The sequence below is a fragment of the Muntiacus reevesi genome, chromosome 7, assembly GCF_963930625.1.
Source record: "Muntiacus reevesi chromosome 7, mMunRee1.1, whole genome shotgun sequence".
Lineage (NCBI taxonomy): Eukaryota > Metazoa > Chordata > Mammalia > Artiodactyla > Cervidae > Muntiacus > Muntiacus reevesi.
Window position 1 is genome coordinate 19,101,099 of NC_089255.1, and position 16,782 is coordinate 19,117,880.

The following is a 16,782-nucleotide window of genomic DNA, read 5'->3' on the forward strand; positions in this document are numbered from 1 at the left end:
GAACAAATCGAGAAGGCTCTTCACACACATTTTCAAATTACTGGGTCATATTGGCTAACTGCTTGCAACTAGTATCATGTCACTTTAAACCAAATGATAGACCTATAGCTCAGACTCAATGTGATGGGGAAGACAAGATAATCAAACACCTCAACAGCAGAGGATCATGTAAGTAAGTCACAAGTCAAGATCGAAATGATTTACATTTTATCTGGCTCCAGAATCACGGTAGAAATGAAATCAATCAGACAGACTTAGGATTTCTGAAATGTAAGTTGTTTTTAATATATTTAAAAGCACGCTGAAGTCTCCTTGATTTATAAAAATAAATACATAATATGACAATTTATGATCCTGGGACTCTTAGGAGGTCGAACTCTTTAACAGATGTGATGTATCAATGTAAAACATACATGATCTGTTATACACCCAGAAGCAGATTCCAGTTGTAAAAGTAAAATTCCTTCAAGGGTCAGAATGAACACAGATCAGTCTTCTGCTATAGAAAGCATGTCCAGAGCTGGGCAGTGAGGGTGGGCCCAGGCACAGCAGCCTCTGACCAGCCAGTCTACAGTTAAGGAGCCAGGGCAGGAAGGTGCAGCCCTTCAGCTCACAGCGCCACCCTGCAGGACAGCCAGGCCCCTAACTGCAGAGTGACTCGCTCCCTCAAGGGCTCCATGAGGCACCCAGCCTCTGCTGTGTCTCTGAAGCACAGGAGGGCTGTTTTGTCCTTACCTGTTGCTCTGTCTTAATTTGGGAGCAGAAAACTGAGAAGGCGTACCCACTGAATATTGTCATTATAACACTGAATGGAAATTATGATCCTGTCATGGGCTCTGAGCTGAGAGGATGCAAGAACTCACACTGGGCTTTCAGAGACGGGGAGGACGGGTGAGTGAGCATGCACATCTGAGGTGGGCAAGAAGGGAGTGCTTTCTCCAACCGACATGCTCTTATGGGCAAAGGAGTCTGGCCTAAAATACCTGAAAAGGGGGTTGGAGAATCAAGTTTTTACCCCTGTAACACACAACATAAAAATAAACGAGAACAAAAATCCAGTCTTGTTAGTAGATAGCTGAATTGCGATTAAAACCTGAAATGTTTCTGTGTAATTGTCAAAAGGCTGGAATGTATCTGGTACAGTTTAATCTGCTGTTGTTTCTTTGGCTGTCTTTCAGTTCGATCAACAGAAATGGTTTTTGACACTCTCAATCCTATTTCCCAGACCACTGAATTCCTGTCATTTTTAGGTTGGCTAGTTTTCCTTCATCAGAAAAATGACCCCAACGACCTTCCTACAAGTGAGGGTGTACTTCTGAATAGAAGAGTCCTTCGGCTGAGATGGCATCTCCGAGGCCCACAGTTCGAACAGGATCTTTACACACCAACACAGGTGTGAAGTGGAAGGACACACCCTCCCTGTGCCATGCAACCACTGGCTCACTTGGGTTTAACACAACCCTGGAGCCGGCCTCCAAACGGGAGGTCATGAACTCGTGGGGTGCCTTCAGAGACACTCGGCGGGTGTCTATGGTTTCCGTTGCGCAGGCCTGTGTCCCGGCCACGCGGGCTCCCGCAGCCACGGCTGCCAGCTGGTTGGCCCAGTGTCCATCCACAGTCGCCAGGATGTGGTAGGCCAGCGTGTGGAAATGGATCCTGCTGAGGTCTGAGGCTCTGCTTTCACTTTTCCCATGTTCCTTCAAGATCCAGAAGAGGATGTCGCTGACCACACCCACGTCAGGAACACCATTCCAGGAAGAAAGAGAAGAGTGAGGTCCAGATGCCGACTGGCTGAGAAATAACAGCTCCTGTTCATTCAGTCCCAGGGAAGTCACGGCAGGAAAGACCTGCTAACAGAAACAAAATGGGGGTCTCTTTCTGATGGACACCTAGCTCCTAACTCTCCTAGGACGTGGCCAGTGACGGAAGGCAGGGCCATCTTTCTTCCTTCCCAGAGGACTCCCTGCTCCTGAGGTCACCAAGTGACGGACCGAGGTCCCTGTCCTGGCTCTTAACCTCTATCCCCACTTGCAGTATCAAGCGCAGTCACGCTGTATTAGAACCAGCCTCCGGGCACACACTGAGGACAAAGCAGTGTGCCCAGCCTCTGCTCTGGCACGGGCAGCAGGGCCTCTCACCACTGCCGGGGCCCGACTCAGCTCCCGAACACCAGCAGGTGTTACACCTGCACAGTGGAGAAGAGCCCACCCCTTGGCCAGGGTTGCGAGGAGAGTGCCCCGTGTCAGATTTAAGTTTTTTGAGCAGGTGTGGGTTAGGAAGACCGTTACGCGATAATAACACTCTGGAAAACAGCACCTAACAGGAGCCAGGTCTCCACCTTGAGGGGAACCACGATGTCCACCTCACTGTCTGTCTTACTTAGCACTTCCTTTCTCAGAGTAGGGACCTGCAGAAAGTGAGTGTCGTTGCAGAGAGAGGAGCCCTGTGTGTGTTTATATAAAAATCAGGGGTGCTAATGTAACAGCACTTCCATTTGCCACATGGTCTATGTCAGATGCCAAGCTAATGGCTCTATTTCACTCACTTCTTGCTGTAACACTCTGAAGGAAGGAGGGGTTGCCTCCATCTTACAGATAAGGGGACAGAGGCTTAGAAAGGTTAGGTAGATAGCAATGTAGAAAATGAAACAAACATGGCTTTTTAAAGAAGTGAAAAAATAACCTCAAGAAGAGAAATACATGAATAAAAATCATACTGAAAAGCACCAGGCATGAACCCTGATGTAAACTATGGACTCTACATGACGATGACTTAGTGTTGGTTCACTGACTGTGACAAATGTGCCATCTGCGGACGGGGGAGGCTGTGGCTGGGGGCGGGGGGTGCAAGAGCTATGTGGGAACCTACATCCTGCTCACTTCTGCTGTGAGCCTAAAACTGCCCTAAGCACCTTTCACATGTCAGACGGGTAAGAAAGCACATTTACAAATCACGTTTCAGCGGCAAAGATATGAGGAGAAGAGCACTGTAAAGAATTCTAGTAGAAGTAAACCTGTGCTGTGCTCATGGATGCCAGCTTTGCAGGATCAAACTGACAAATGCTTTCTATGCCCCAATCTAGCAGTTCAACTTCTGAGAACGTATCATCCACAGGTACCTGGTCATGGGTCAAGTTAAACTCATGTAAAAGGTTATTCACTGCAGCACTGTAGGAGCAGAAAAGGGCGGTGAGCCCAACACTCGGCTCTGGCTGGCATTAAAAACCCTGTGGGCACCACCGCTGCTTCTACCCACGTGGCAGTGGGGAGGCTGATGACTCTTCATGTAATGACAGAGAAAACATCTCCAAAATGCATCCAGTGGAAAAAAGCAAAGTGTACAACAGTCTACGCAGTGTGCTGTGCTATCTTTTGGGATAAAGAGGGATGAAATAATAAGGCTGTATTCCCTATTTGCTTACATATGGACACAATGACTCTGGAGGGATGAGACAAAACTCTTAAGGAGGTTACTAACAGTGGGTACAAGGGCAGGAGGAAGGGAGATTTCATTGTGCATCTTTTAATATTTTGTTAATTTTGAACCATATGTTACACATGAAAGATGTTAAAAAACAAGAGGTTAACTAACCTGCCTAAGTTCACAGAGCTAGAGAGTGGCAGGCAAAGCTGGCATTCCAATCCTGGTTTTCAAAATCTTGTGCTCTCAAACATCCCACTCTTGGACTTATCTGATCATTGTTACTGTTCAAAGGCCGAACACCTGGGGGCCTGATGGCGAGGGAGTGTAGCATCCCCCAAATTTCCTTTCTCTGAGCTTCCTGAAGTTCAGCTGAAAGCACTGGGGTTGGGTTTTTGGTTTTCTCCTTTGGGTTCCACTGCAAAAGGCATTCACTTCCAACCTCCACATGCTGGAAGGAAAAAGACACACTACGAACCCGCTGGTAACACGCCTGTGAATCAGTAACTCCGCCAACATCAGACTGATTATGTTCTTTGCAGCCAAAGATGGAGAAGCTCTATACAGTCAGCAAAAACAAGACCGGGAGCTGACCATGGCTTAGATCATGAACTAATTGCAAAATTCAGACTTAAATTGAAGAAAGTAGGCAAAACCACCAGACCATTCAGGTATGACCTAAATCAAATTCCTTATGATTATACAGTGGAAGTGACAAATAGATTCAAGGGATTAGATCTGATAGATTGCCTGAAGAACTATGGACAGAGAGGTTCATGACATTGTACAGGAGGCTGTGATCAAGACCACTCCCAAGAAAAAGAAATGCAGAAAGGCAAAATGGTTGTCTGAGGAGGCCTTACAAATAGCTGTGAAAAGAAGAGAAGTGAAAGGCAAAGAAAAGGAAAGGTATATCCATCTGAAGACAGAGTTCCAAAGAATAGCAAGGAGAGATAAGAAAACCTTCTTAAGTAATCAATGCAAAGAAATAGAGGAAAACAATACAACGGGAAAGACTAGAGATCTCTTCAAGAAAATTTGAAATACCAAAGGAACATTTCATGCAAAGGTAGGCACAATAAAGGACAGAAACAGTATGGACTTAACAGAAACAGAAGATATTAAGAGGTGACAAGAATACACAGAAGAACTGTACAAAAAACATGTTAAGGACCCAGATAAACATGATGGTGTGATCACTCACCTAGAGCCAGACATCCTGGAATGTGAAGTCAAATGGGTCTTAGGGAGCATCACTACACACAAAGCTAGTGGAGGTGATGGAATTCCAGCTGACCTATTTCAAATCCTAAAAGATGATGCTGTGAAAGTGCTGCACTCAATATGCCAGCAGATTTGGAAAACTCAGCAGTGGCCACAGGACTGGAAAAGGTCGGTTTTCATTCTAGTTCCAAAGAAAGGCAATGCCAAAGAATGTTCAAACTACTGCACAAATGCACTCATCTCACACGCTAGCAAAGTAATGCTCAAAATTTTCCAAGCGAGGCTTCAACAGTATGTGAACCAAGAACTTCCAGTTGTTAAAGTTGGATTTAGAAAAGGCAGAGGAACCAGAGATCAAATTGCCAACATCCATTAGATCATAGAAAAAGCAAGAGAGTTCCAGAAAAGCATCTACTTCTGCTTTATTGACCACGCCAAAGCCTTTGAGTGTGTGGATCACAGTAAACTGGAAAATTCTTAAAGAGATGGGAATACAAGACTACCTTACCTGCCTCATGAGAAATCTGTATGCAGATCAAGAAGCAACAGTTAGAACCAGATATGGAACAACAGACTGGTTCCAAATTGGGAAAGAAGCACGTCAAGGCTGTATATTGTCACTCTGCTTATTTAACTCTGCTTATTTAACTTCTGCTTATTTAACTTCTATTTAACTTCATGAGAAATGCTGGGCTGGATGAGGCACAAGCTGGGATCAAGATTTCCAGGAGAAATATCAATAACCTCAGATATGCAGATGACACCACCCTTATGGCAGAAAACAAAGAGGAACTTAAGAGCTTCTTGATGAAGGTGAAAGAGGAGAGTGAAAAAGCTGGCTTAAAACTCAACATTCAAAAAACTAAGATCATGGCATCTGGTCCCATCACTTTATGGCAAATAGATGGGGAAACAATGAAAACAGTGACAGACTTTGTTTTCTTGGGCTCCAAAATCACTGCAGATGGTGACTGCAGCCATGAAATTAAAAGATGCTTGCTCCTTGGAAGAAAAGCTATGACCTACCTGGACAGCATATTAAAAAGCAGAATAACATTACTTTGCCAACAAAGGTCTGTCTAGTCAAAGCTATGGTTTTTCCAGTAGTCATGTATGGATGTGGGAGTTGGACCATAAAGAAAGCTGAGCGCTAAAGAATTGATGGTTTTGAACTGTGGTGTTGGAGAAGACTCTTCAGAGTCCCTTGGACTGCAAGATCAAACCAGTCAATCCTTAAGGAAATCCATCCTGAATACTCACTGTAAGGATTGATGCTGAAGCTCCAATACTTTGGCCACCTGATGTGAAGAAATGACTCCTTGGAAAAGACCCTGATGCTGAGAAAGACTGAAGGCAGGAGGAGAAGGGGACGACATAGGATGAGATGGTTGGATGGCATCACCGACTCAATGGACATGAGTCTGAGCAAACTCTGGGAGTTGGTGATGGACAGGGAAGCCTGGTGTGCTGCAGTCCATGGGGTAGCAGAGAGTCAGACATGACTTTTTAGTTTAGTTGGCTAAACTGAACTAAACGAACCCATCAGTAACTCTGCCGTCTTCCTAACTCAGCAGGAGATGCTGCTCCAAGGCAGTCCTGGCTCCTGACTTGGAGCTCGTGGACCAGGTCGGGGTGAGATGACACCCACGGCACCTGAGCCCCGAGTGTGGCCGGTGGGTTACCTGGTGCACGATGTTGCTCATGAGCTCCTTGTTGGTCATGCTGGCCAGCTCCAGGTGAACTGGAACACCCGTAGGGATGTCAGAAAGGGAGGTCACGACCTGCAGAGACAAGAGGGGACCACTGCCATCAGAAACAAGGAGTCAGGCAAGAGGGAAGGATGGGTCCAAGAGGCAGTGCCATCCTCATGAGAGCTCCTGGCTATGTGGGCGACCACAGTCTCTCTGGATAAGGGAGGCTTTGCCCCACAGGGACAGCTAGGTTCTGCTGGGAGGCACTGGGGTTAAGGACTTGGAATGCACCAGGAATCCCCCCTAAACGTTCACATAGCCAGCTTCTTCCTAGTGACCTAAACTGAGCAATCGGCTTCAACTGCTGTGTGAATCTGCAACACAGCTGATGTGAATGAGATGATACAGAAAACGTGAAGGACACAGACCAGAAACACTGCAGCCATGTTTGGTTCAGCACAGGAAGCAGAGGCTCGGGCAAGATGATGTTCTGACCTGTCCTACTCAAGCTGCCGCCTGCGCCTGAAAGAACACCGTGAGGCGCCTCGCTGCAGTGGGAGGCAGGCTTCTTGGCTACCACGACCCATCCCGGGAGGCTGGGACCTAGGGCAAGGCAGTGCAGGCTGCAGAGGCCGAGAGAGGCGGGAATCTGAAGGAAAACATGAGCTGCAATCTGTGAAATTCTCAAACAGTGCCACCATTACCTCCAAGAGCCTCTTCCTCTGGAACTCCTTGCTCTGTCCCTCCATCATGTGCAATCCAGAGAGGACCACCAGGTCTGGCTGAAACTCCTCCAGGCTAGATACAAAGACCTCCAGCATATTCATGGCCCCGTTGGAGAGGTCGTGGGAGAAGATGAACCGGTTGGCATGGGGAGCTTTTAACTCGTCCCACTCCTCCCCTAGAAAAGCCCAGTCAACACAATGGGAAGAAAAGGAAGAGGCTTTGAGTCTCCGAGATGTGTGGGGAAGGCAGGGCCTCACTGGAGCCTTGGCTTGGGGCAGGCAGGCTTCTGGTTGAGTGAATCCCAGCTGCCACAGCCCAAGGGGAGCATGGCCGTGGCCAGGACGGGGGTCGGCAATGAACCAGAAACCCCAACCCCTCAAAAACACAGTATGGGTGCTAGTGCTATGTGCCTCTATCAAGGGCTGGCAGGGTCACGCCCCTCGAGTCTCGGCAAAGGTCTCCTGTCCCCTCAGTTCTCATACCCAGGAGCCCGTGTCCCTCCCCACACAGATCATGACTCCCAAACACCAGTGTGCAGTATACCGTGTGGGCCCTGAATGCAGGACAGGCTGCCTTTCCTGAAGCAACTTCCACCTCTCAGGAGCACCCTAGCATCTGTTATTTCATTGGGACCTAAGGAGGCTGGAATTCCAAGAGCCAGGCTGACCACACCCGCCCCCCAGCCTTGCTGCCCACTGGTGATTTCTGGGCATTTGATCTGGAAGCTAAGAGTAAATGACTGCTCTAGCCTCCTGTGAGCAAGCTGCTGTGGAATAATGACTGTAACAAGGAATAAAGGCTCCGTTCACACGCTATTTCCTCCCTAAATGGTTGAGTGTAGCTGGCAGCCCCCGTGTAGATCCCGATGTGCAGTCAGGTGGTGAAGTGCCAGTTAAGACATCCCCCCCCCCCCCGCCCCGCCCCGCCAATACACACAGCTGCCAAGCCCTCGAGGGGAGGGTACTAGTGCCTGAGTCCTCAGGGAGGGGGCAGTGTGGGGGCAAGAGGCTTTTCCAAGCTCATTCTGCGCCATACCATGCGGGTCCCACACTCCTCAAAGTCTTGAAAATCTCAAAACTCAGCCTAAGGGCTGCCTAGGCAATTCCTTAGAGGCCAGGGCCCCCTGAGCACCAGGGGGAAGCAGTCACCCCCAGCCTGGGGTGCTGCCAGAAACTGGCATGATTTATGACCTGGGTTTACACAGCTTTCCTTCCATGTGAAGCATCTGTTCCATTTACAAAATTGAAGTCCATGTGATGGAACCTAGTTTTTCATTGGTTTCCTCATTTACTGGCTCTTCCTTCAGAAAGTTTTTCCCCAAGGCAGACTAACCCTGGAGGAGAATCTGCATGCTGCAGGCTGATCTGTCCCCTAGGTCAGCACCCCATTTCCTTCCTTCCTCTACTGGGCCTCTTGTTTTTTTTTTTGGGGGGGGGGGGAGTGGCAGCCACCCTCCCCTTGCTCTGAGTTCAGCTTTACTGAATCCATTCCTCTGAAAAACATTTTATATGTGGGACATGTGTACAAAAATCGATGAAAGCAGGAAAGAAAACATCACCAATTTCCTAAAACCTGATGTAATGGTTGTATTTGTTAAAACACCACATTCCTTTTTTAACTCCTAACCCATATCTTATTATTTGTCCAAAGAAAATGCCCCATGGTGATCCACAGAGCTGACGGCAGCAGCCCCCTCTGCTTCATCTCTGACGACCCAATGCAGGGGGGCCTCACTGAACTGTCGACCTCTGAGCAGACACAATTTCGGTACCTTCTTCCCTGGGCCACCGCTGTATTAGAGGACTTGGCATGTGACTGTGCAATCATTTATTCAAGAGTCCACCTCCTGTAGTGATGTGTGGGCTGAGGAAAGGGCCTGTGTCTTCTTTTACCAACACACTTCTACTGCCTCACACCACACCTGGCATTTAGCCACAAGACGGAATCAGCAAAGGAACAAGTGAGGAAGAGGACAGATCAATGAGCAAGTGCCCATGACACAAACGATGTGGGGTATGCACGCTAAACCAACACCTGCCCAACCAACAAGATTCTGTACAATGGTAAAAACATGCAACCCAGGTATTCTCCTCAGGACAAGACCTGGAACTGCTACTCAGAGCTAAACTATGCAGAAGCACGACCTAACTTAACCTAGGAGAGAAGAGCCACACAGCATTCAAAACAAACTAATTTCCTCAGCAAAAAGGAGAGGGAGGCAAAATAAACATGCTTCCGCAAGGCAAAGAGACAAGGAGGGATGTGGAGAGCTGACCGCTGCCAGTTTCCACAGGACTGATGGAGCGGCCCAAGAAGCAAAATGACTGAAGCGCAGACAGGGTGAGCCTGTGTCTCTTTTCTAAGTTTTGAATTTATTTCCTTAAGTGATCCCTTCTCTCAGTTTATGATCCTGCCCTTCAGCCAGTAAGTCAGCGAAACCTATGCAGTGACTCACTGGCCAAAAGCCTGAAAATAAGCTTCTCTGAGGAGGTCTGGTAGGAGAGAAGGAAAAAATGTTGACAAATCCCCTCTGGGAATTTACCCATCTAGGAGAGAGATGCTGGGGATGGATTTATGTTACGAGAGGTGACCTGAGGGCTGCTGCCACTAGACTAGGTTTCCTCCTGATGAAAATATAACTTCCCATTGAGCTGACTGGAAGACCACTGCTTAGTACTAAGAAATAAGGCATGGAAAAGAAAAACTAAAGTGGGAAGCTTGTAAACCCAAGGATGGAGGCAATCTCTTCTCAAGATAAGCTGTGCTGTCTTCTTTACCACATACAAGGCACAGCTGTCAAAGGCACCAAAGGCTTGGTGCTAGTTCTCTCCACTCTGCCATCACCAGGGAAGATGACTGGAACAGGGACCACAGGTTCTGAATGGAGCACCGACGAGACGGATATGAAACTAGCAGCAGTGGCAGTAGCACCCCAAAGGCACACCTTCAGCCATTCTAGACCCTTCCGGCCGACAGACTGACTCATGCCTTTCACCGAAGCGGTTCACTGCTCACCACTACCTTCAGGCACTAAAAGCCATTACTCTGCTTTCCCATGAAAACAGAGAGAAACTTAAAAACTGTGCAAATGGGAACTGCCCAGTCCAACATTCTGGCTCTAATTTTCAGACCCTGCCTTTCCTAACCCCCTCAATTCTAACAAGCCTCCAAAAGAGAAACAGAAACAATTCTCTTTTTGTACTTGGAGGAAGGTGTAATTTTTATATCTTAAAGTCAATTACTCTAGTAGGTAAGGGTTTCTTAAGCATCAGACTTGGAAGCACTTCGCTAATGCTTATTAACTAAGTACTGCTTTAAGGTACCAATTAGTCTATTTAGATGCTTAAATCTTTACCTTGAGTTAATGATGTGATGAATTGGAAATTCAAGAGTTCTATGCACAGGAAAGACACACCAGCAAATATATGGACTCAGATAAGCAATTAAAATACATTCAGGTATTTAGGATCTCTCAGAAATCAGATCTGTGTTCTGTGTAACACATAAAATCTAGTTGGGGTAGGGTAGGATGGGGTGAATTTGGAGTTATAAATCTTGCAATATTATATAATGGGAAATAGTGTGTTGTTAAATATTAAACACTTCCACTAATTCACCCAAAGGAAAGGAAAATCCTTCAAAGGAAGTTTGTCAGAGGCCTGGAATTAATCCTGAGCAGCCTGGAACAGCTGGCCAGCAAGGCCAAGGGCAGAACCCGGCACAGAGCTTAGAGATGTTACCTGCCCTTCTCTTTTCTTTGTAATGAAGGAAAACTTTATATACATGTGCTTCACACATTTTCATTTAAGGTGCCTGCTTTCTTACAGCCTGATTTCTCTTGGGTTCAGATCAATCATACTTGAGGACCTGGGAACTTTATTACTGTTGTAATACTCTCCATTACTCTCCCTTGAGACAAGGGCCTGTATCAGCTCAATAGGACCAGGGACCAGGAAACCTGTGGTAGGACAAGAATAGGGCCCTGCCAATTTACAAAGAAACATTTCTAGCACATTCATATCCCCACCTGACAACACACAGCCTTCTGACCAGGCTTACGCCATTACTTACTCATTTCCTCTTACCTGCTTGATACTCTAAAATGAGGTGGAACTCATCCACTTCCTGCAATGACTCTGGTGGGACAAATACATTGTCATCAAGAAGCTCATGCAGCTTTGGACCAACTGGGCCACAAAGAAGAACCTGGAGAAGCAATATGGAGTCTATCAGGAGATCTGCCCCCTTTCCCGTGAAATCTGTTCAGTAAGGCACATCCAGCGCTTTCATTTGTTTCAACAGAGAACACCGCGAATCCAATTCTGAAAGCTTTTGGTTTGGAGGTATGGACTGGAAGAGCTACTACCAGGGTGCAGGCCTGGAAGGTATGGACACAATGTAGCCAGAAATGAGAGGCTGACAAAACCCCTTGTCAAGCATCAGGCCTGTTACACAGACACTCCTGCTGCTGCCTAGTCCCACTCACTCCCTTAGGGGCTGAAGGTCTGTTCCCCACCCCACCCCCGCCCCCCTGGTTGCCATGTGGAAGTCTAACCGTCAATGTGATGATACTGGGAAGGGTTTTCAGGAGGTAAATGAGGTCATATGGGTGGGTTTCTAATTCAATCGGACTGGTGGCCTTAGAAGAAAAGGGGGAGAGAGAGAGATTGCTCTTTCCCCACTACATCCATTAAAGAAAGGCCCTGTGAGGACACAAAGGCAGGCAGCTGCCTGCAAGCTGCAAAGAGAACTCTCATCAGAAACCAGACCCTGCTGCAACTGTGATCCTGGGGCTTTCCAGCCTCCAGAACTGTGAGAAAATAAATTTCTGTTGTTCAAGCCACCTGGTCTACAGCATTTTGTCATCAGGGCAGCCTGAGAAGACTAAGATGCACTGTACCTCACTTTCTTTTCTTTACTGACTCATATCCTGTGTAAGCAAAGAGATACAGGGTGCTGTCTGCTTAAAGCTGTGCCAGACAAAAGCAACCGGTTGACTTTTACACAGTATAGAAAAGAACCTCCAGGTTACAAGACTCTAATCAACCAGTGACCTAACTTTTGGGGTCAGGCTCCCTACTATACTAAGCTGCCTTGTGAACAGGACAGACTCTCCAGCAGAAGAATTAAAAAGTGCTTCAGTTCCTAAAGTTTGGGGGGAGGTATGCTGCAACTTTTAAAAAACATTTTCTTCAACCCCAACCTGGCCTCTTCCTGGCAGTCCCTTCTAGAAGCCATTTCACCCCTTCTGCTGTTTCTGCCATGCCAGCTCTGGCCCCACTCATGACCAGGCCACCTGACTCAAAACCACTGAAGCATGAAGGCTTGGACCAGGAATCAAAGGAAAGTCCTCAGAGGTGATCATCACCGTTTCAGGTTTAATATGCCCTACCAGAAGCTTCCAAAAGTATTTTTTACTTGCTAATTAATCACTTGTTTGTACAGAGGCATTTTTAGGTATTTAAGAAATCCCAGCTTCTGGGCAAAAGTACATCTCCCTCTCCTTGACACGTCTGCTATTTGCCAAATCTGAAAAGTCTCACCCCTGTAATTTTATTTATTTTCTCTAATTCTTGGCTAGAATTTTGGCTTCCAAGGTGAGACAACAAGGGCCAGATTTACCCTCCTGCCTGAAACATAACAAAACAGATAAAATACATGAAACAACGGTTTTCAGAACATTTGGGCACTGGGCAACGAAGGACAGTGATGCCTGTGAAACAGGAAAATCTGAGTGAGCCCTACAAATCCCTCTGCAAGTGAGCCCAAAAGAGTGTTCACATGGTCAACACCGAAATCAGACTGATTTTAGTCCTTACAGTTGAAGATGGAGAAGCTCCATACAGTCAGTAAAAACAAGACCTGGAGCTGACTGTGACTCAGATCAGCTCCTTATTGCAAAATTCAGACTTAAATTGAAGAAAGTAGGCAAAACCACTAGACCACTCAGGTATGACCTAAATCAAATCCCGTATGATTATACAGTGGAGGTGACAAATAGATTCAAGGGATTAGATCTGGTAGAGTGCCTGAAGAACTATGGAAGGAGGTTTATAACACTGTACAGGAGGTGGAAACCAAAACCATCCCACAGAAAAAGAAATGCAAGAAGGCAAAATGGTTGTACGAGGAGGCCTTACAAATAGCTGAGGAAAGAAGAAAAGTGAAAGGAGAAGGAGAAAGGGAAAGATATATCCATCTGAATGCAGAGTTCCAGAGAAGAGCAAGGAGAGTTAAGAAAGCCTTAAGTGAACAACGCAAAGAAACTGAGGAAAACAATAGAATGAGATAGACTAGTGATCTCTTCAAGAAAATGAGATACCAAGGGAACATTTCATGCAAAGATGGGCTCAATAAAGGACAGAAATGGGAAGGATCTAACAGAAGCAGAAGATATTAAGAAGAGGTGGTAAGAATACACAGAAGAACTACACAAAAAAAGATCCTAACAGATAACCACGTTGGTGTGGTCATTCACGGAGAGCCAGACATCCTGGAGTGTGAAGTCAAGTGGGCCTTAGGAAGCATCACTACGAACAAAGCTAGTGGAGGTGACAAAATTTCAGATTAGCTATTTCAGATCCTAAGATGATGCTGTTCAAGTGCTGTACTCAATGTGACAGCAGGTTTGGAAAACCCAGCAGTGGCCACAGGACCAGAAAAGGCCAGTTTTCATTCCAATCCCAAAGAAATGCAATGCCAAAGAATGTTCAAACTACCATACAATTGTGCTCATTTCACATGCTAGCAAAGTAATGCTCAAAATCCTTCATGCTAGGCTTCAACAGTGGGTGAACCGAGAAATTCCAAATGTACAAGCCAGATTTAGAAAAGGCACAGGAAACACATCAAATTGTCAGCAACCATTGGATCATAGAAAAAGCAAAAGAATTCCAGATAAACATCTGCCTCACTGACTACCCTAAAGTCTTTGACTGTGTGGATCACAATAAACTGGAAAATTCTTAAAGAGATGGAAATACCAGACCACCTTACCTGCCTTCTAAGAAACCTGTATCCAGGTCAAGAAGCAACAGTTAGAACCAGACATGGAACAATGGACTAGCTCAAAATTGGGAAGGGAGGACGGGAAGGCTGTATATTGTCACCCTGCTTATTTAACATCTATATAGCATCATGAGAAATGCTGGGCTGGATGAATCACAAGCAGGAACCAAGATGCTGGGAGAAATATCAATAACCTCAGATATGTAGACGACACCACCCCTGTGACAGAAAGCAAAGAGGAACTAAAGAGCCTCTTGATGAAGGTGAAAGAGAAGAGTGAAAAAGTTGGCTTAAAACTCAACATTCAAAAGACTATGACCATGACATCTGGTCCTATCACTTCATTGGAAATAGATGGGGCAAAAGAAGAAAGTGTCAGATTTCACATTCTTGGGCTCCAAAATCAATGCAGATGGTGATTGCAGCCATGAAATTAAAAGATGCTTGCTCCTTGGAAGAAAAGCTAGGACCAACCTAGACAGTGTATTAAAAAGCAGAGATATTACTCTGCTGACAAAGGTCCATACAGTCAAAGCTATGGTTTTTCTAGTAGTCATGTACAGATGTGAGAGCTGGACCATAAAGAAAAAGCAGAGTGCTGAAGAATTGATGCTTTTGAACTGTGGTGCTAGAGAATACTCTTGAGAGTCCCTTGGACACCAAGGAAATCAAACCAGTTAATTCTAAAGGAAATCAATCCTGAATATTCATTGGAAGTACTGATGCTGAAGCTCCAATACTTTGGCTACCTGATGCTGGGAAAGATTGAGGGCAGGAGAACAGGAGGACAGAGGATGAGATGATTGGATGGCATCACCAACACAATGGACATGCGTCTGAGCAAACTCCAGGAGATAGTGAACAACAGGGAAGCCTAGGTGCTGCAGTCCATGGAGTCATAAAGAATCAGACGGGACTTACTGACTGAACAACAATGAGATATACAGAATCTGAAAGAATTAATCACCAGCAGACCTGCACTACAAGAACTATTAAAGGAAATCCTTTAGGCAGAAGGAAAATACTAGAAGGAAATACTAATCTAAACAAACAAACAATGCCAGGAATGGTACTCTGTATAAGTAAGTACATAAGATCTTTTTCTGATTATTTAACTGTCTTTAAAAGACAATTAACTATTTGAAGAAAAGTACTAACAGCATAGTGTGAGATGTATAGTCTGTCTAGACATAACAAACATGCCAACAGCAGTATGAAGACTGGAGGGCAGAAATGAAGGCGCATGACTGTAAAGCTCTCAAATCCTGTCTGGTGGTTTAATAATGTTATTTGAAAGCAGACTGTGATAACCTAATAATGTACATCATTAGCCCTCAATCAACCACTCAAAAAACAAGAAGCAAGCTGTGAGATTTAAATTTAGCCTGATATAACAACAATGACACTAAATGAAAATGGTCTAAATACCCCAATTAAAAGACAGGGAGAACTTCCCCGATGGTCCAGCGGTTAAGAATCTGCCTGCCAATGCAGAGGACATGGGTGTGATCCCTGGTGGGAAGACTCCACACGCTGAGGGACAGCTAAGCCTACGCACCACATGCCCTGCAGCCCTTGCTCTGCAACCAGAGAAGCCCGTGCACCCCAACTAGAGAGCAGCCCCTCCTCGCAGCAACGAGAGAGCGCCCGAGCACAGCAACAAAGACCTAGCACAGCCAGAAAAAAAAGATAAGGAATGTCAAAGTGCATTAAAAATCAAGCCTCAACTGTATGTAGCCTTACAAGAAACATTCTAAATATACGGACACAAACAGGTTAAAAGCAGACGAATGGGAAAAGATATATCATGATGACACTAATCGAAACTGGAAAGGCTATTTTAATCAAAATTGATTACAGAGCAAAGAATATTATGAAATTATTTTCTTTATCCCTGGTAATGATAAAAAAAAGTCATTTCTAAACAGTTATGCATCTAAAAAGAGGCTTAAAAACACATGAACCAAAAGTTACAGAACTTGAAGGGAAACAGACAAGTCCATAATTATTGTGGAAGATGTCAATATCTCTCTCAATAGTAGATAAATCAGGTAGACTGAAAATCAGAAGACAATAGAAGACCTGAAAAACATTATCAATCAACTTGGCCTAACAGACATCGATACAACACTCTACCCAAGTGCTCACCAAGATATACTATATGCAAGGTCATAAAAGTCTCCATAAATTTAACAGGAATCAGAAAAGCATATTCTCTGATCACAATGGAATTAAAATAGAAGTCAATAATATAAAAAGATGTGGAAACCCTCTCAATATTTAGAAGTTAAATAACACTTCTAAGTATCCCACAAGATAGGCTATTAAATACCTCATCTCAAGAAATCAAAAGGAAATCAGAAAGCATCTGGATTGAATGAAAATAAAAAGAGAGAATCAAAATCTGGAGGATAGAGCTAAAGCAGTCCTTAAGGAGACATTTACAGTACTAAACACCCTGCATCAGAAAACAAAGGAAGTTCTCAAATCAGTGACCTTTGCCACGACTTTAAGAAGCTAGAAAATGAAAGTTAAATTAAAAGCAAATAGAAACCAATGAAATAGAAAAAAAAAATACAGAAAAAAATCAATGAAACTGAAAGCTCTTTGTTTTTTTTGGAAAGCTCTTTATTTATTGGAAAGATCAATAAAATTGATAAACCAATAGCCAAACTTATCAAAGAAAAGGAAAAAGATACAAATTACCAGTATC

At 45.1% G+C, this 16,782-nt stretch overlaps 1 protein-coding gene across 2 annotated transcripts in view; it reads right to left on the minus strand.

Moving 5' to 3' along the window:
• Positions 1–254: 254 nt before the first annotated feature.
• ADPGK (ADP dependent glucokinase) overlaps positions 255–16,782 on the minus strand; it is a 30,987-nt gene continuing 14,459 nt past the window's right edge. The window contains exons 4-7 of one of the 2 annotated variants that reach the window (XM_065941676.1): positions 11,147–11,267; positions 7,040–7,236; positions 6,327–6,425; positions 255–1,847 (exon numbers count right to left, since the gene is read on the minus strand). In XM_065941676.1, the coding sequence (XP_065797748.1) occupies positions 1,296–1,847; positions 6,327–6,425; positions 7,040–7,236; positions 11,147–11,267 (969 nt within the window). In that variant the 3' untranslated portion in view covers positions 255–1,295. Of the gene's footprint in view, positions 1,851–6,326; positions 6,426–7,039; positions 7,237–11,146; positions 11,268–16,782 lie in introns of both variants that reach the window. The other variant, XM_065941675.1, reaches the window with a different exon arrangement.